This window comes from Furipterus horrens, unplaced genomic scaffold (genome assembly GCF_987537825.1).
Source record: "Furipterus horrens unplaced genomic scaffold, mFurHor1.1.pri manual_scaffold_2, whole genome shotgun sequence".
Lineage (NCBI taxonomy): Eukaryota > Metazoa > Chordata > Mammalia > Chiroptera > Furipteridae > Furipterus > Furipterus horrens.
In genome coordinates this window covers 166,865,278-166,885,448 of record NW_028327172.1, presented here as the reverse complement: position 1 = coordinate 166,885,448, position 20,171 = coordinate 166,865,278, and the positions used below count along the sequence as shown (strand labels likewise).

Sequence of the window (20,171 nt, the reverse complement as noted above, 5' to 3'; positions counted from 1 at the left end):
GTAATTAATCCAAAACTGTTGGGGCAGATGGAACTGAACAGTAACTTTGTATGGAAGAATGATAAAAGATTTCACAAAGGAGTTGATATTTAAGCTGAGTCTTCAGGTGCGATAGTAGTGTACCTAATGGATAATAAAATAAAGCTTCGTCAGATAAAGAGATTATAGTATATATAAGGTAGAAAACTTTGAATGACACATAGTTAGAAAACAGTGAGATGCTTACTTTTGCTTTGAGCCTGTTTGGAGGTGAAAAGAAGGAAATGAAATGGAAAGACAGGTTGGAGTTGAGTTTTAAAGAGGTCTTATCCAGCCTAAGCGCAACAGATGCTTATAAGCAGAAGAGCGGTGTGGTTTTTGTTTTAGGAACCTAATACTGGCCATCCTATAGATGATGTACAGGAATGAAGAGCCACTATATATATGAGCAAAATGTCAGTCTCCACTGAAGACTTAACCTAAGTAACATGAGGATAAACAGGAAAGAACAGTTGCTTCATAGGAAGAATTGATGAAATTTAGAATTGCCAGATTCTAGAGTTGAGTGGAGAAGATAAAGGCAAACGTACCTCAAACAGAGGGATCTAATCAGCATCCCCAGTGGTTGACGATAGAATCCACAATTAAACTTACAGTGAATGAAAAGTCACTAAAAAAAGAACAGGCAGCCCAGCAGAGTGATCTTCAATATTTTTATTTATTTTAAATAATGTATTCATTTACATAGTAAAAAATAAAATGACAAAAAAAATGTACTATGAAAATTAAGTCTTCCTTCCACTCCCATCTCTCAGTTTGTAGGTAGCAGTGAGGGTTAATACCTCGTTAAGAAGAAAAAAGTGTCTTTGACAGCACAAAACCTAAAGAATACCACTTTAGCTTCTTAAAAATTTTTAATTGAATTTATTGGGGTCACATTGGTTAATAAAATTATATAGGTTTCAGGTGTACAACTCTACAACCCATCATCTGTATATTGTATTGTGTGGTCACCACACCAAGTCAAATCTCCTTTCATCACCATCTATCCTCCCTTTACCCTTTTCTACCTCCCCTACCCCCTTTCCCTCTTGAAATCACCATACTCTTATTGTGTCTGTGTGTTTGTTTTTGTTTAATCCCTTCACTTTTTGCACAGAAACCCCCTATCCTCCTCTCCCCTAATAGCTGTCAGTCTGTTCTCTGTTAATATTTTGTTTGCTTATTTTGTTAATTAGATTCCACATATAAGTGAAATCATATGACTAGCTTATTTCACTTAGCATAATGTTCTCCACTTCCAACCATTTTATTTCAAAATGTAAGATTTCCTTCCTTTTTATGACTGAGTAGTATTCCATTGTGTAATTGTACCACAGCTTTTTTATCCCTCATCTACTAATGGGCACTTGGGCTGCTTCTAAATCTTGACTATTGTGAATTATGCTGCAATGAACATAGAGTTGCATATAGTCTTTTGAATCAGTGTTTCAGATATATTCAGATATATTTGCAGAAATGGAATCACTGGGTCATAAAGCAGTTCCACTTGTAATTTTTGGGGAAACTCCAGTCTGTTCTCCACAGTGGCTGCACTGATCTGCATTCCCACCAACAGTGCAGAAGCATTCCCTTTTCTTCACATCCTCACCACACTTGTTGTTTGTAGACTTATTAATGATAGTCCTTCTGACAGGTGTGTGGTAATATCTCATTGTGGTTTTAATTTGCATTTTCTGATGATTAGTGATGTTGAGCATCTTTTCATAAGTCTGTTGGCCATCTATATGTCCTCTTCGGAGAAATGTCTATTCAGGTCCTTTGCTCATTTTTCAAATTGGATTATTTGCTTTTTTTGGTGTTGAGTTTTATAAGTTCTTTATAAATTTTGGGTATTAACCCCTGATCAGACTATCATTGGTTAATGTAGTCTCCCTTTCAGTGGGACTAGAGTGAACATACTTCAACATAATAAAGGCCACATATGACAAACCTACAGCCAACATCATATCAATGGGCAAAAACTAAAAGCATTTCCCTTAAGATCAGAAACAAGACAGGGATGTCCACTTTCACCACTCTTATTCAAAATAGTACTGGAAGTCCTAGCCACCGCAATCAGACAAGAAGAAGAAATGAAAGGCATCCAAATTGTAAAGGAAAGAGTAAAACTGCCATTACTTGAAGATGACATTATACTGTATATAGAGAACCCTAATGATTACACCAAAAACTGCTAGAACTGATAATGAATTCAGTAAAGTAGCAGGATCCAAAATAAATATCCATAAATCAGTTCCATTTTTATACACCAATAATGAATTATTAGAAAGAGAATTTAAGAAAACCATCTCATTGACAGTTGCATCAAAAAAAAAAAAAAAAAGAAAAAACAGCTCTGCGAATAAATTTAGCCAAGCATGTAAGAGACCTGTGCTCAGAAAATTATAAGATACTGAAGAAAGAAATTGAAGAAGATACAAATACATAGGCGCACACACCGTGTTCACAGACAGGAAAAATTAATATTATTAAAATGTCCATAGTACCCAAAGCAATCTATAGATTCAATGCAATTCCTATCAAGATACCAATGGTGTATTTCTCAGAACTAGGATAAATATTCCAAAAATGTATAGGGAACAACAAAAGACCCTGAATAACCACAGGAATCTTAATAAAGAACAAAGTTGGAGTTATCACACTACCTGATATCAAACTATACTATAAAGACATAGTAATGAGAACAGCATGTCTACTGGTATAGAAGCAGACACATAGATCAATGGAAAAGAATAGAGAGCTCAGAAATAAATCCATGCCTTTATGCTCAATTAATATTCAACAGTGGAGGCAAAAATATACAATAGTCTTTTTTTAAGTATATTTTATTGATTATGTTGTTACAGTAGTTACAATGTTTTTTTCCCCTTTGCTCCCCTCTGCCCAGTACCCCCCCCTTCCCTCCAGCAATCCCACCCCCTTTAGTTCATGTCCATAGGTCATGCATATAAGTTCTTTGGCTTCGCCCTTTCCTATATTATTCTTAACTTCCCCATGTCTATTTTGTACCAACCAATTATGCTTCTTAATCCCTGCACAATATCCCCATTTCTCCTCCTTCCCCCTCCCAGCTGATAACCCTCCAAATGATCCCCATACATATGATTCTGTTCCTATTCTGGTTTGCTTAGTTGAATTTTGTTTTATTTTTTATATTCAGTTGTTGATAGTTGTGAGTTTGTTGTCATTTTAGTGTTCATAGTTTTGATCTTTTTCTTAAGCAAGTCCCTTTGACATTTCATATAATGGCTTGGTGATTATAAACTCTTTTAGCTTTACTTTGTCTGGGAAGCACTTCATCTGCCCTTCCATTCTAAATGATAGCTTTGCTGGATAGAGTAATCTTGGTTGTAGGTCCTTGCTTTTCATCACATTGAATACTTCTCGCCAGTCCCTTCTTGCCTGCAAAGTATCTTTTGAGAAATCAGTTGATAGTCTTAAAGGCATCCCTTTGTAGGCAACTCTTCACTTCTCTCTTGCTGCTTTTAGGATTTTTTCTTTATCTTTCACCTTTGGCATTTTAATCATGATTTGTCTTGGTGTGGTCCCCTTTGGGTCCAGCTCGCCCAGTACTCTACGTGGTTCCTGGACTTGTATGTCTATTTCCTTCACCAAATTTGGGAAGTTTTCCCTCATTATTTTTTCACATAAGCTTTCAATTTCTTGCTCTTTCTCTTCTCCTCTGGCACCCCCATGATTCAGATGTTGGCACGTTTAAAGTTGTCCCAGAGGTTCCCAAGCCTCTCCTCATTTTTTTTTCAGTTCTTGTTTCCTCATTCTGTACTGGTTGACTGTTTTTTTCTTCCTTATGTTCCAAATCATTGATTTGAACCCCAGTTTTCTTCCCTTCACCATTGTTTTTGTGTGGATTTTCCTTTGTTTCACTTAGCATAGCCTTCACTTCTTCTCTTATGCATTTGCCATACTCAACATATCTGTCAAGCCTGTGAGCATCTTTATTCCCAGTGTTATGAATTCTGCATCTGTTAGGTTGGCTATCTCCTCGTCACTTAGTTCTCCCACTGGAACCTTGATCCATTCCCTCTTTTGGAACATACTTTTTTGTCTCCTCAACTTGAAAATTTCATGTGTTTGTTTGCCTCTGTTTCTTAGGTAGAGCTGTCACTCCTGTTACGTTGTAAAGGGCGGAGACTTAAGGATTCATCAGTACAGGGCGACCTGTTTTACCACGTTGTGGCGCTGTATGTGGGGGAGGGGTCTAAGAGGGAACAATGCTGCTTGCTCAGTACTCACCCCTTTTCCAGGCACTTCTTCCACTTCTGTATGGGACTGGTGCCCCTCTAGCTGTTGTCCTGGCCTTTGTTCCCAGGGTGGGTGGGTCTGTGGATGTTCTAGGACTGTGGGGGCCCTTAAACAAGCAGATTATGTTGAGAGACCGGCAGTTTCTGCCTCTGTTCCGACCCCCACTGGTTTGCACAGTCAGAAGCAATGAGGCTTGATTTTCCCTGGTACTGGGACCATGAGCTGAGCGGTCTGGTGAGGAGCTGGGAACACTCCCCGGGTATCCCTCCTGACTTTTTAAAACGTGTAACTGCTTTCTGCCGGTGCTTTCTGCCGGCCTGCCGCTGCCACTGCCGCCGCTGCTGCCACCACCACACCACGTCCTCTCTGCCCTGGCTCCGCCCCTCCTACCTGTCTGGATGAGTATTTCTTCTTTATATCTTTGTTTGTTGGACTTCCATGCAGCTTGATTTTCTGGAACTTCTGGTTGTTTCTAGTTTTGAGGTAGTTGTATTCCTTCTTAGACAGAGGGAGATGCAGCGTGTCTGTCTATGCCTCCATCTTGGCTGGAAGTCAGATAATCTTTTCAATAAATGGCGCTGGGAAAATTGGACAAAGACATGCAAAAAATGAAATTAGACCACCTTCTTACACCATACGCAAAAATAAAGTCAAAATGGATTAAAGACTTAAATGTAAGACTCCATACCATGAGTATCCTAGAAGAAAACATAGGCAGTAAAATCTTGGACATTTCTCATGGCAGTATTTTTTCTGATATGTCTTCTTGGGCAAGGTTAACAGCAACAACAAAAAACATAAGCAAATGGGATTACATCAAGCTAAAAAGGTTTTGCACAGCAAAAGAAACAATCAACAAAATGAAGAGACAGCCACTAGCTTTGAACTCTCATCTGACTTGATGCCTGTCAGGCCAGCCAGAAAAATCAATCCAAAGCGTCAGATAACCTGCCATGAACAGAAAAGCCTTCTTCCTTGTGTTGCTTTTTACTTGGCAACAAGCTTTCGTCTCGTCTTCCTCTGCTAGGTCATGTCACTGCCACTCACTTTTTTTAACAGCACAGACCATTTTACTGGATAACAGAGCCCTAAATGGTAATTGTCCAGGGCCTAATGCTGAGGGTATTAATTTTCCTTTAGGTGTGGTATTCTCTTAAGAGGTATCTTCTGGGTTTTTCTTAGTAATAAATGATAACTGTTGGGCTTAGCTCAGATCATGGGTTTGTTTTATTTTGCTAATGCCAACAGTTGTGAGCAGTGGGCAAGTTGGGGCAAACAGAGCTTTCTGCATATTGACTTGCAGAATGCTAGGGTGCTTACCCTCTCTGTTCCCTCCTTTCATGTGTTGGAGGGCATGTCCAGGACACAGCCATGAAGTAGGTGTCTACAGCTGTAGGGTCAGCTTCCTGTAGCCTAATTTGACAAATGACTGTAGAGACTACCTCTTGGTATTATTCATTAAGAAATTAATAACCAGCAGTCAACAAAGTGTTAGTCTCAGAAAGGGACATGCCTTAATATAGAGCATTACCATAGGCATTGTAGGAAGTGAGGAGAAACAAATGACCTTCATATTGAGAAGCCTGGAATAGGAGGCAATATAAACCACATGATAATAATTCCTACCAAAATTTGAGTGCCTGCTGTGTGCCAGATACTGCACTGAGCACCATGCATACATAATCTTATTAAATTCAATACCCTTGATAATTCTATGAGTTAGATATTATTTCCAGTTTATGCACTGAAAAAATCCAAGGCTCAGAAAATCTAAGTGGATTGCCCTATATCATACAGCTTATAAGTAGCATGGTTGGGATGGAAATTCAAGTCTGTTTACTCCAAAGCCTTTGTTTTTAACCATGATTTGGCTATGGTCCCTCCCTAAATGAGGGAGTCAAATGAGGCCTTGGGAGTTATGAGAGAACAGGAAACCATCCAGCAGTAGCCACAGACTGGGGGCCCACTGGACATTTCAGCACATGGATATGTTTTGTTCAGCCCAAATAGTTTTGACCTGTATGGAATTTCTTTTTCCTGTTTTAATTGGTTGCTATTTTAAAATTAAGAGATATGACATAAAAATCCAGACAAGGAATCTTCCTTTGTTGGAGAATAGGAAAATCTGCCAACAAAAGACTGAAGCTGAAAGTCCAGCTTCTTGAAATGACCTGTTCTTTCCTCTTTGCCAATGTCACAACTCTTCCCTATTGTCTCCCCAGCCCCAGGGCCAATGTGAGTGGCCATGGATCAGTAGGTTTGCACTCCTGTTGTCCTTATTGTAACCTTAGGAGGGAGTGAACTTTTTTGAGTGCTCAAGTCTCTATCAAATTTTTTCTTACACGTGGCCCATTTTCTTACTTATATTACCTGTCTGCATTTGAGATGGTGACCATACTCTGAAGCTGAGCAAAAACAGGTGCACAAACTGATTTATTCGATTTTATTGGAACCACACTCACAGTGAAAACAGTTCCCTTGTCCTGAGAGCAATAGCCATTCCTTGAAATCTGCTTACCACCTGAGATTTGCCAGCCTAGGGTGGCCCTTCCCAGAGCCCTTCTGCCATGTGGCTGCTGCGGGATGACGAGGGCTGTGGCCAGCTCCCTGTGTCTCCGTCTAACAATGCCTCTGTCTTCCCTTCTGCCCAATCCCAGTGCCCAGCATGCAGTTTGCCAAGGATTTGCTCCTCGTGAAGGAGAAGGAGGGTGTTCTGCACGTGCCTATCATTCGGAGTGGAGACCTGAGCTATGAGTCGTCAGTGAGATGCTATACTCAGGGCCATTCGGCTCAAGTCATGGAAGACTTTGAGGAGAGAAGAAATGCAGACTCTTCACGGATTACTTTTCTAAAAGGGGAGAAAGTAAGTGGATTCATGGTTGCTAAAAGAGGAGATTCTCCTCTTGTTTTTTCATTTGTCCATAGTAAAGTAATTTAGACAAATTCTGAATATCCTGGGAAGTTTCTTATTAATTGATAATATTTTTAGTAATATTATACATTCTATGTGGCTATCTTCTTGGTCTCCCATTTAAAACCAAATACATCATTGATTAAGTTTGGAAATTTAGATGATGTGTAATATCTTTGGAATTAAATAGGATCAAATGAATGAGGCTGCTATTCATTTGAAACAACACTAGAGATGAAGACACTCCACCAGTGTTACTTAAAAGAAGAATAGGCAATTCTCTAATACCTGGGTATCTGTCCCAGGGCAACATATATCCTAATAGGATCAAATAGGCAGACATTGAGCATATTCAAGTCAGTATAATGTTCCCCTGGCAATGTACTTTAATAGTGATGCATAGTGCATGGGAACTCCTGAAAAACTCTAATCACTAGGTGTGGTTGCATCAGACTCAAAGTCTGTGACTCTGTGTATATCAAAAATATATACTAAATAAGAATCACATTTTTCCACTTTTGGAGCTCAGTTGCAGATAGCTGAGCCAATTGTCCCCCTTGATTGCAGGCGCAAGTCCTCATTGATTAGTTCAAGACCCTATTTTATTTTGTTTATTTATTCATTTTATTTCACCCCTCTTCTTCTACCACATCCCCTTCCCTGCCTTGGAGCTCATCAATCTGTTGCATTTAATTTGTATTTGTTCTTAAAAAATGCTGCTTGTTTTGGGTGCATAATTTTTAGTTCATAAAATCATCATTGTGTTATATCTTTTCCAAACTTTGACTGTGTTTACTTAACAATATGTTTTACTCGTCCATGTCAGTTATGTGTACATAAAATCTGTTGCTTCAAGCTGTTGCTTAGCATGTTATGATGTGCATCTGCTATGTTCCCCCACCTGTTCTCAGTAATAGTGAGGAACCACAGTGATAACCTCCAGTCACCTCCTAATGTTCTGCCCCCTCTAATAATGCGGCAGTGCACAGCCTCATTCATGTCCACTCACAGACAACCGTAGGACTTTCTTTGGATACATAGCCAGCAGCCAAATTGATGGACCATAAGACATGCATGTGGTTAATTTGGGGAAAAGAAAAAGTGTCAGAGTACTTTCCAGAATGTCACTAATAGTACATGAGTATTGCTATAACCCAACATTCTCTTCAACACTTAATTTTATTCATATTTTAACTTTTTCCTAATTTAATATGTATAAAATTTACATCTTTTTTTAAATTACATTTTTCTAATTGATGATGTTTTATAAACTTAAGTTATTGAGCTTCCATTTACTGAAATTTATTATTTTTATTTTTTGTTCCTTATTTTATCATATTACTGTCTTTTTCTTACTGATCTGCTGTGCTTTCATGTATATTCTAAATATTAATTTCTTACCAGTAAGACATTTTAGATATTATGAACATACATTCCCTTTCTGTCACTTATCTATTACCTTTGACCATGGTGTTCTTGGTTGAAAGAAATTCTTTGATTTTGATATAATCCTATGCATCAAATTTGGGGTTTATGATTAGTCCTTTTGAAGTTTAGCAGAAGAAGACCTTTCCCATCCTAGTTCACCCCAGATTCTTCTTCTGTTCATATTTAATAACAATAAAAATGTAATAGCTTTCTTCTTTGGGACTCTCAGTCTTGTACACATTTATGACTCATAAAAGCCCTGTCTCAGTTATGTATTTTATAAGAATTTTACTGGTGGCAGGTTGAAACATGTGTTTAAAAATACATACAAATATTACAGATGTCATCTTTCTCTTTGAGTCTACATGTCTGTATTTGTTTTAAGAGACAGTATGTTGTTTAATAAAATTACAGAGAAGTACAGTCTAATAGTATAAATTTTACCAACATGACAATCTATCATTAGTCATAAACACACTTTGGAATCTTCATTTTCTTTGCTTGCTAAGCAATATGTCTGGAATATATCATTTACTAGAATGTCTTCTTTTAAAGATATCCTGAGGAGTTACCCCTAAATTCATACTTTCTATAAAGAAATTCTTATTTTAATAAAGATGTGGTAGGAAAAAAAGGACTATTCTTCAGTGATTTAAAACCAGGTTAAGAAGCTACGTATAAATGTTCATATGGATGTTCTCCTGCCATTTAGTATAATTAGAAAGTATGAGAATGGAACTTCTCTATACCCACATAGACTATGCAATACGGTAGTATAGTGGATTTTAAATGGTTCAACTAAAAATAATCCCACTTATCACATGGTTCTACTATGGAGGCTGCTCTGTTATCTAAAATGTTGTGACCTTATTTTACATTTCTCAAGGATACAATCCTCAGTAGAGAATATTCAGTTTGAGAAACACAGTTTCTTTCCATCAAACAGGGATTTAGATTAGGTTCTGAGACTTTCATTACTCAGCAGTTTTCAGACATGACAACATTTGGCAGCACATTTGGGAATTCTACAGCATTTAAAGATGTCTTTAGCCTAACAGGAAGCCTTTCTAAGTTCTTTATAAGACTATTCCGTTTTTTACAATGAAAAAAGAACATTATTCAGGTCTCCAGGATGTCGAATGCATTTGTTTAACCCCCATATCAGGAATCTACCTGTCATAACATGTGCCAATGTTGGCCAGCCCAGGCAAAATGTGGGAAAGCATGCAAATATTCCACACAAGCTCATCAGTGGGTTATTTACTTGATCTTCTTTTTTATAACTCATTACCAATAATTCAACATGGTTTGGAATGTTCTCATATAAAGCTCCAAAAATAGGTAGGTCCCACATAAGCAGGAGCTCTTAGATATAAATATTCTATTTTATAAATGAAACAGTTTGGATCCTTTTGAATTTGTGTTGACTCTTTGATGCTCTAAGAAGAAAGATCACTTTCTAGGAAAAGAAAGCAAGTTATTAATATCTCACTGCAAATTTTAATTTATCTTGTACCATTGACTCTAGATGAAGAATTGTAGTGTCTTTATCCATGATGATTCCATGTTTGAGCCTGAGGAGCAGTTCAGGGTCTACCTTAGTCATCCTCTTGGAAACCACTGGAGTGGAGCCAGAATTGGAAAGAATAGCGTGGCCATCATCACCATATCTAATGATGAAGATGGTAAGAGTTACTATAATGTACACTTACTGTACATTACACTTACTAATAATGTAATTATAAGTGTTTTGGAAAATGAAAGTGCTATAAAAGTACGCACTGATAACAACCTTGCAGTATTTATTTAAAATGTTGGCAGCACGTCATCATCCTCTATAAAGTTCCAATAAGTTGATAGGTATTTTTAATCTCATTATTCCCTACCACGCTGCCAAGAGATAAGGAATGAGTATGGTTAAAAGTCAGGACAGAGATACTAAGACAGAGAATAAAACTATTTAAGTCGCTGCAGTTCAGGAGAAGAACTGGAAATACAATCAGAATCAGTTGAATCCAATGAACTGATTTAAACAGTGCACCTTCCTAGAAAAGTCTGACATTTCAGTTTTTTTTTTTTTCATTGACTTGGCCTACTAACCTAAAAGGAAAAAAAAACACCACCTTAAATTCTTTAGTCATGTGGTAGTAAAGACTGATCTAAGCATTAGGAAAAACAAAATCTGTTCCAAATTGGGACATAATTGTTTTATTAAAGTAGATACTTTAATAAGTGAATGGGTATTAATATTACAAATAGTGATAGCAATTTTATTGAATATTTACTGTGTACCAAGAATCATGCTAGGCATATATAAAATCAGGGACTAATTGGGACACTGGGTAAATTTTAAAAGCCAGCCTTGAAGTTGAATTGCTCCTTTACCCAAGGAAACACAGGTTCAAATCCTGGAGTGAACCTCTCTCTCCCAGTCACACAGAAAACGCAATGACTGAAGCTCAGAGAAGTAACAAATCCACGTTGTGTTACAGCAACACTCCTAAGTTTCAAAGAACATTCTTTTCAAAAAAACCTACAGTCTCAAATGAGGCTTATCTTTTACAATTAGAAGAATTTCCTTTCTGTGGAGGAAATGAACAATAGAGACTCTAGAGTTTTCCGAATATTTTTATACATTTAAATTTTGTAATTGCTCTGAATTTTTTATCTTACTCTCTACTGCTACCACTTCACCCTTCCCCCTAAGAATGTAATAGAAAAGAGGGCATAATTGGGAATTTTTAGTAAACATTATCATCATATTATTAACCATACCCTAGCAATAACAACAGTACTTGAAACCAGATTGTGTTCGGAAGTCTTATGTTCCTGAATTATTGTTGTAGCCAGTCACTAGAACTACCCGTTCTTAACTAATGACCTGTGAGAAGTGAGGAAAAGCTAAGGGTGGGGGGAGGTGAGAGCGCCAGGAGGGAGGATCCAAAGGACCAGAGATGAGAGATGGATTTGGTAAATTTAAGTTATCTAGAAATGAGATAAATTATTAACCTTAGGAATTCGTTTATCAATAATGGAAAGGAGTTGATTTTTGCAATCACTTGATAGATATTCATCAGTTGCTTACTATGTCTCAGTGCCTTGATCAATATTGTGCACATTTTTAAAACATTCTGTGAATTGTGATACCTAAATGGAAACTTGGGCATCATGCCTTCCAAAGTCCTTAAAAATATTTCCCTAACTATATTGTTTTTAATAAGAAATATATGAGAAATGACTTCTCCAAAATTACAAATAAATTTCTTTTTCCCAAGCATTGCTTAGGGGTAAATACTGATTGATTTTCATAACTGTAAGCCATTTTGGCTTTGTGTTCATAACTGTGAAAAACTCCCTCTTGTCATTAGCAAGTGTTTTCATGGGAGTTGGAATCTTTTGTGCTTTTCTAACTTGCTCTTGTTTCCCGGACCATGTTTCCTAAGCCCCTACCATTGAGTTTGAAGAAGCTGCGTACCAAGTCCGGGAACCCTCGGGGCCAGATGCCACAGCCATTCTGAATATCAAGGTGATCCGCAGAGGGGATCAGAATAGGACATCCAAGATCCGCTGTAGCACGCGGGACGGGTCTGCCCAGTCTGGTGTGGATTATTACCCAAAGAGCCGTGTCTTGAAGTTCAGTCCCGGTAATTGAATGACAGTAATTGTTCATTTTACTCTATAGAGAACCAGGTATCTCATATTTGAAGAAAGCAATGAGCAGAAAAATGAAAGAGGAAAACAGTCCAATAGCATAAAGTATTTTAAAGTACATATTTGAGATTGCAGAAGTCTTTAAATTTTTTAATTAGTATAAATGGCATAAAAAAAATGGGCCACTGACTTTGGAACATTCTTGGCATTTTCCTTCATTAAAAGGATCTTTGGCCCTGGCTGCATAGCTCAGTTGGTTAGAGTATTGTCTCCATACCTTCAGGAAATCATTTCAGGAAAAGGAAAGGGCTTTCTAAGTTTTTAATTCTCCCCCTTTAAGGATGATCACATTCTCAACTTTGAAGAGACTGGCCTGGTAGGCAGCCTTTGAGCTATTGATTGCTTCTCAGGAGACAGCTTTGAAAGGTGTCTGTGCAAGCACTCACAGCCACACAGACACTTGGGCCTAAGTGCAAAGGGGAAAGAAAAATTAAGCAAAAAGAAAAAGAAAGAAGGAAAGAAAGAGAGAGAGAGAGAGAGAGAGAGAGAGAGAGAGAGAGAGAGAGAGAGAGAGAGAGAGAATGAATCCTTATAACCAGGGTGGAGTATATTTTGGATCATAGATTTTTATTACTGCCAGCCTAGTGTCAAGCAGGGGCCATTAATCCTCAAATGGTGTTGAATAGTAAATCTGTAATACGGAGCCTCTACCACCAGTGGAACTGTGTCTGTACAACAGATTCACCGTTTGAGAAGGGGCCAATGTGATCAACAGCCACTGCATTTGTAGAAAACCTCTAAAAGGAAAGGGACTACTTAAATATGAAGCCTTGTCTTAGGTCTGTCACCTAACGAAGATCTTTGCTGTCCTTGTGTTCTGTCCCTGGCAAAGGTGTGGATCATATATTTTTTAAAGTTGAAATTCTGTCCAATGAAGACCGGGAATGGCATGAATCTTTCTCTGTAGTCCTTGGCCCAGATGACCCCGTGGAAGCAGTTCTTGGTGAAGTGACCACAGCCACAGTGACGATTCTAGACCAGGAGGCAGCAGGGAGTCTCATATTGCCAGCACCACCCATTGTGAGTTGCTTGACCCGAAGTGTTAATGACTAGTAGATGAGAATGTGAGATAAGTAGGACTTTCAGTGCTATTTACTTCTTCATTTCTCTAACACAGTGGTTCCCAACTGGGAACAGTCTTGTGCCTTCCCTTGCAATACCCCCACCTTCCGTCACCAACTCCATGGGACGGTTGGCAGTCTCTGGTGACATTTTTAGTTGTTATGACTGTCTTACTAAGTGCTATTAGCATCGACAGGTGGAAGCCAGAGATGATACTAAATATCCAACAATGCATGGGACAGCTCCAAAGACAAAGAATTATTTGGCACAAATATCAGTAGTGCAGATGATAAGAAATTCTGTTCCAACATGAGAGTAAGACCGATTCATGCCCATACCTTAGTCTAATAAAGACAGAAAGTACAATGCAACTGATCTTCTCACTTCTTTGGTGCAACCTAAAAGAGTCAAAAAAAAAAAGAAAAAAGTAATACTACTACTCCATATCTATTATCCTACATACTAGCCACACACATAGAATTAAGTATCTTTAGAAATGTAAAATGTATACTAGGATTTCCAATTTGAGGACATATAGAATAAATGCACTGACTTTACAATTACAAGGAAAATGCCCAGAGGTTGCCAAAGGGATTTTAACCCATAATAATGAAGCAGTTAGAATGAGTCTTCTGACCTCCCTTGACTGGTCTCGTATACTAAAAGCATCATTTCAATATGTGTCTCTTGTTTGACCATGGAAGAAATACACTACCGTTATTTATTTTTATTTTGCTAAATATGCTACTGCCTACCATTGACAATTCAATGCAACCTGAAACTAGTAACTGCTGTTCATGATATAGCTCATTTGCAGTGTGCAGGAAACTATAAGTATTTTTCACATGAGTGATAGAGCTCTGATTTAAGAATAATACTAATAAGATAATAAAGCTTTTAGCTGGGTAGTAGGAGGATCTTCTCCACTGCCTAAGGTCTGCAGTATCTTTTAGGCATGCCCTGTAAAGCTTTGTAAACATGTTATCTTTTCAAGAATCCCTGGAAGTTAAGTGACCTTGTGACTTTTGTGAAGCCGTAGTTCTCTGACCTTCCCCATACCAAACCCAGGCTGCAGCTTCGTTGCTCCTTTGCAGGTTGTCACACTTGCAGACTATGACCATGTAGAAGAAGTTACCAAGGAAGGAGTCAAGAAATCCCCATCCCCAGGCTATCCACTGGTCTGTGTCACCCCCTGTGACCCTCATTTCCCCAAGTATGACGTCATGAGGGAGCGCTGTGGTGAGGCTGGCATCAACCAGACATCTGTGCAGTTCAGCTGGGAGGTGGCTGCCCCCACTGATGGCAATGGGGCCCGGTCTCCCTTTGAGACCATCACTGACAACACACCATTCACCAGTGTCAACCACATGGTAGGTCTGGGGGTCAGGGTCTGGGTTTGGTTGTGTAGGGAGAGAACTGGTATTTTTCTCTTTGTTACTTCGACTCTGTCGAGCTTTCTAAGGTCCATGGGTGGCATGTGGAATAAAAATAAAAATGAGCAGGACACACACAGTCTTTTTATTCTTACGTATAAGGAAGGCAATATAGTGTAGTAGAAAAACTAAGCTAGTCCTCAGGCAACCTGTTTACAAATCTTAATTCTGCCTCTTTTTAACTATATGATGTTAAGAGGTTGCTTAGCCTCTCTGAGTCTCAGTTTCCTGCTCTGCAAAATCAAAATAGCCTCTTTCAGTTACCCGCTGGGCAAGGTCATTGACAACTCAGTTATAAAAGTGACCTATAAATGGTATAATGAGTCAGAGGTTCCAGGTAGGAACCTGGACCCTGATTACTTTTTGTTCACATGTCTTCAATCATTCAATAGTAGTGGGCTGTAAACTCCATAAGGACAGGGACCAAGGGTTCTACCACAGTTGTATATCCCAAAGTGGACAGCACATCGATGGCACATAGCAGGGACCAGTTATTAAACAGAAGGATGAAATTCTATTGAGTGATCAGCATTTTACAAAGCCCCGTGGGAGAAGATGAAAGGAAGCTCACAATGCGGTTGCTGTCCTCAGAGAATAAGGGGACCAGACCAACACCACTGCCACCACTAGAGAGCAGTGGACAGTGATGGTTTTCCCAGGCTTGGGGAGCAGTGCTCTGCAGGGACCGCTGGTCACACCAGTGAGTTCATCCTCTTCAGAGAGTTGAAAGCAGGGAGATGCAGGCTCAGCCCAATGTCTGGCACATAGTAAGCACTCAATGATTTTTGACTGAAATTAGTGCACTTAGTAATTTTTGAAATTAGATTTCTTTCAGACTGGATTTATCTAACTTTTTCCTGTTCAACCCCAGTTGTTTCTCACTTTAATAAGTGTATCACTTCACTCTGTTGATTGGAGCGTCATCCCATAACTGAAAGGTTGCGGGATCAATCCCTGGTTGGGGCACAAAGCTAGGCTGTGGGCTCAATCCTCAATCCCCAATCCCTGGTGCAGGCGTGTATGTGCCCAGAATGATCCCAGGTCTGGGGACATTTGGGAGGCAGCCAATCGATGCTTCTCTCTCCCATCAATGTTTCTGTCTGCCTTCCTCTCTCTCTAAAAAGCAATGCAAAAAAAATGTTCTTGGGTAAGGATAAAAATAAATAAAGTAAGTGTATCACCTTGATGGGATAACAGTGGTGGAAACTGTTACACATAGATGGACACTTTGGATCGTGGGGCCACTCATGCTCATTGCTTTGGCGCAACTTATTCAGAGAGGAGAGAAGGTTAAGTCTTTTGCAACATCACCAAACTCAAATTTAAAATACCTTCTATATTATTAAAAATTTTAAATAGCAAAACTTAATGCCATATTTTTCATAAATATCTAATTCAGCATTTAACAAAACCATGAAGGGAGTTTGGTCTGACCTGAGCCAAATATAAAGTTTTAACAGGTACCAAGTTTATAATTTTACTTTATATTTCAGTTTTCTTTCTTGCAATGAATTTGGTGACTAATAGGTTTACCCCAGTGTCCTTTGTTCTATCGTTATTTCTTCAATTATTTATTTCTTATCATTGTATTTTATGCATTTTTATAAGATGCCTTAAATCCCTAAGTCCATGTATAAATAAATAAATGAATTGTTGGCAGCTAATTAAAATTTTTAATAGAAAAATCTTCTTTAATTTTTCATAGACTTCAGTGAAAATTCTTTTCATGGGTAAAATTTATAAGTTTGTGTGTTTGCTTTGTGGGAGGTCTGTGGCACACAGAATTACTAATTCATTATTCCTGTTATTTGCTTCTCTGACCTAAAGGGTTCTGGTGACCTCCATTGCTTCTACATAGATTGAGTTAAGCACTCTTACAGCTCCTATATGTCTGGGAGCATAAAAGAATCTATAGAAAGACCTTCAAAGGCCAGCGGGTGTCAGAAGCCAAGTTCTCAGCTTCAAACCTACATGTTTTTGTAACTCTTGCAATATGTGTGGTCATTAAGTGGGGGTTGGAGATGGGAAAGCAGTCGGAAACAAAGAAAAATAAGAACTCCTGGCAAGGAAGCATCTCTCTTCTTTATTCTGACACTATGCTCTCAACAAAATTGACTTTGAGGCCAGTGACTCTTGCTAGAAGGGCTGAAAACCGGTTGAGTGGTCCTTATGGTGAACCTAACATATAATATAAAGAGAACAGTACTGTCACTAGTAGCCAGTCACCTCTGGGCTCTTGCTTCACATCTGTTTACTTGCTAATTGTCTGACTTACTGACTTAGGTCGTAAGTACTCACTGTTTAGTCCATAGTGCCTGGCTCCTGGTAGAAAGTCAATACTTATGTTGTGGGTGGATGGATGGACTGTCTTCACAGATTATCTTCTACCAGGAACTGGTTCTGTCATGTCATTCAGAAGAAACATTTTAAGGAGCTGTTTAAATAGTACATACACACATGTCTGAGATGTTTTATTCTTCCCAATAGGTACTGGATAGCATTTACTTTAGCCGAAGGTTCCATGTACGTTGTGTGGCAAAAGCTGTAGACAAGGTGGGTCATGTGGGGACCCCCTTACGGAGCAACATTGTTACTATCGGAATAGACAGTGCTATCTGCCACACCCCAGTGGTGGCTGGGACAGCGAGAGGCTTCCAGGCTCAGTCCTTCATCGCAACCTTGAAATACCTGGATGTCAAACACAAGGAGCATCCGAACAGGTCAGACTGGCGATACCTATCCCCCTGAAAGGGCAGAGTGAATCTCAGCTCTTCTGTGTACATTTTCTAGGTGTGGCAGATCTGTGAGTGAGGCTTCAGCAAAATAGGAGTAGTGGTGATGCAAGCTTCAGAAAAAGGCTAACCTCTTCAAAGGACCTAAGATCTGGCCCCTTGCCTCCCCTAGCCTCATGACTCTCTATTTGTCATTTTCCCCATCCAGCCCCCTGCAGAGAATTATTGTGACCTCCCCAGGGCTCGCAGCTCTTTCAAGTGGCATGCCTTTGCCATGCTGCTACTCCTGACTCCAGCGCCCCCCGCTCCTTCCACTTCATGTAGTTAAATCCAGTCGTCCCACTCTATTCACCATAGCATCTCTTCTAGGAACTTTTTCAGCAGCTTCTCCAATTTAACTTGGAAGCTCCTTCTTCCAGCTCTCCTGGCATCCACGTGCCTCTTTCAGAGCATTATCATCATTCATTCTCTCTCTGTCCCCATACTCGATGGAGAAGGCAGGGACCATGATTATTCAGTTTGTGTCCCCTGTGCCTAGAACAGTGCTTCTTGGCACCTCAGAGGACAGGTGTGCTTTTATATTTCCCACCGCCACCATGATTTTGGTGAAAGATGAATACTTTTATTTTTGCATAGCAAAACAAAAAAAAAAGAACTCATATATGTTATACACATTCATTAAACCTCATCATATTTATATGTCTGCCCTTATGAGCAACTGAGTTCAGAGAAAGGGACTCATTTACATGGAAAGAACAGATTTGACTATTCAGCCAAGAATATACAAGTCCTTCTTATGTTCTAACAGGATAAAATTTCTCTCTGTTAAAAAGCAGTAACAGAAATACCCAGGGCAATGCTGACATCCTTCATAGCAAAGGAGTCATCCTGTTCATATTCCAAAATTCTAACTCCCATTATAAACATGAGTCTTTGCTCTGAGCGATAGGCTTTAAAAACTCAAAATGCACCTCAATAAACATTCTAAAAATTTAAACTTGTATAATGAAACAAAAATGCAGCCTGTAACTGTAGTTCCATTGTGGTGCAGTCTCAACCAATATGTATTAAGCTTATATTTTATTTAGAATGGTAAACTACGTGCTCTAGAGAAACAAAAGAAGTGAAGAAAATGGTTCTGGTCCTCAGAGTGGGGAGGCAAGATAAACAGAGCCTGAAAACATACATGAAATAATAGCCAATATAAATAAGTTACAGGTTTTCTGATAGACAAAAGCACTTAGATGCTGAAGAATGTATCGGGCTGGCCAAAAAGCCCGTAAGGTTTTTTCCATAAAATAAAAGACACATTTTTCATTTTCACCAGTAACTATTGATTTCGATAGTTTGAGCATGTCGGCTATCTCCCTCTATTGGCTTCTGGTGGGGAGAGTCCAGGGGTGCTACTACACCTCTTCCAATGTGTAAGACGGTCTCACAGCAAAGAATTATTTGACCAAAATGACAATAGTACCAAGAAACTTTGCAAACCACTTTTGTCGTGTTTGATCAGTCATGGCATCTTCTCTACACACTGCACAAATCCTTTTTTTGCATTTCATTTATGTTTTTATCTTTCTTAAAATAATGAAGTTTAATATGCTGAAAATGTTTTGTATTTTCTTCCACCTTCAATGTTAGAATGGCTGCACAAAAATCCACCAATTTTGATAAGCTTTTTTAATGCACACTGATATGACAACTGTCACAATACAACCTAACAAAATTGTTTTGAATGAAGTTAAAGACAACTAAGCACTACTGGGGCCATCGTACAGAAAAAACTAAACAAACTTTTTGGCCAACCCAATAGATCAAAGGAGAACACATTTCAGATTGAGGCCATTGAATAGAGGGAAGTTTCTTTCATTTGGGGAAGGACAGTATTAGTAGTGGGATATCACTATTTCTAAGATATTTTCCTGGGGATATTGGCCTTAGTGTTCAAGGGCTCATTGATGTCTTTTATTTAAAAAAATATTTCAAAAAGTATGTGTTGACCCTATCCAACCTCCACACACTCATTGTGACAGAGAAGGGAGCAGCACCTGTACCAGTCACTGAGCTTTAGCTCATGAGGAAACAAAGCTTCCATTTAAAGCCAAAGAAAGCTTTAAAGTAGCATGTGGTTGTGATGTTATTGTTTCTTGTATAGAACAACAAAAATCTATAATTCTTGATTACTATCAGTCCTGAGTCTGTAGGATCTCTTGGGAGAAAAAACAACCCTACATGTACAACATACCCTCACGTTCAGAGAGAAATATTACAACATGAAAAGCTTCAGAGAACAAAAAAATTGGTAAATTATCACTGATCAAGACAAAGTGGGTTTTGAGAAAGAAATGTACCATGCGAATGGTTGATAGCATGCACCTAAACATTTATTTCTGCCCTTTCCCCCTTAGAATCCACATTTCAGTGCAGATCCCGCACCAGGACGGAATGCTGCCCCTCATCTCCACCATGCCCCTGCACAACCTGCACTTCCTCTTGTCTGAGTCCATCTACAGACACCAGCACGTGTGCTCCAATCTCGTCTCCATCCACGATCTGAGAGGCGTCTCAGGTGAGTGACGAGTTCTGTGC

General features: G+C 38.9%; 1 protein-coding gene across 1 annotated transcript in view; it reads left to right on the top strand.

The window, feature by feature from the left end:
• The window catches only part of FRAS1 (Fraser extracellular matrix complex subunit 1), a 461,942-nt gene that overhangs the window by 416,015 nt on the left and 25,756 nt on the right, over positions 1–20,171 (top strand). The window contains exons 59-65 of the mRNA XM_090266724.1: positions 6,963–7,168; positions 10,173–10,329; positions 12,088–12,288; positions 13,188–13,375; positions 14,512–14,787; positions 17,338–17,570; positions 19,991–20,151. Of these exons, the coding sequence (XP_090122850.1) occupies positions 6,963–7,168; positions 10,173–10,329; positions 12,088–12,288; positions 13,188–13,375; positions 14,512–14,787; positions 17,338–17,570; positions 19,991–20,151 (1,422 nt within the window). The remainder of the gene's footprint in view (positions 1–6,962; positions 7,169–10,172; positions 10,330–12,087; positions 12,289–13,187; positions 13,376–14,511; positions 14,788–17,337; positions 17,571–19,990; positions 20,152–20,171) is intronic.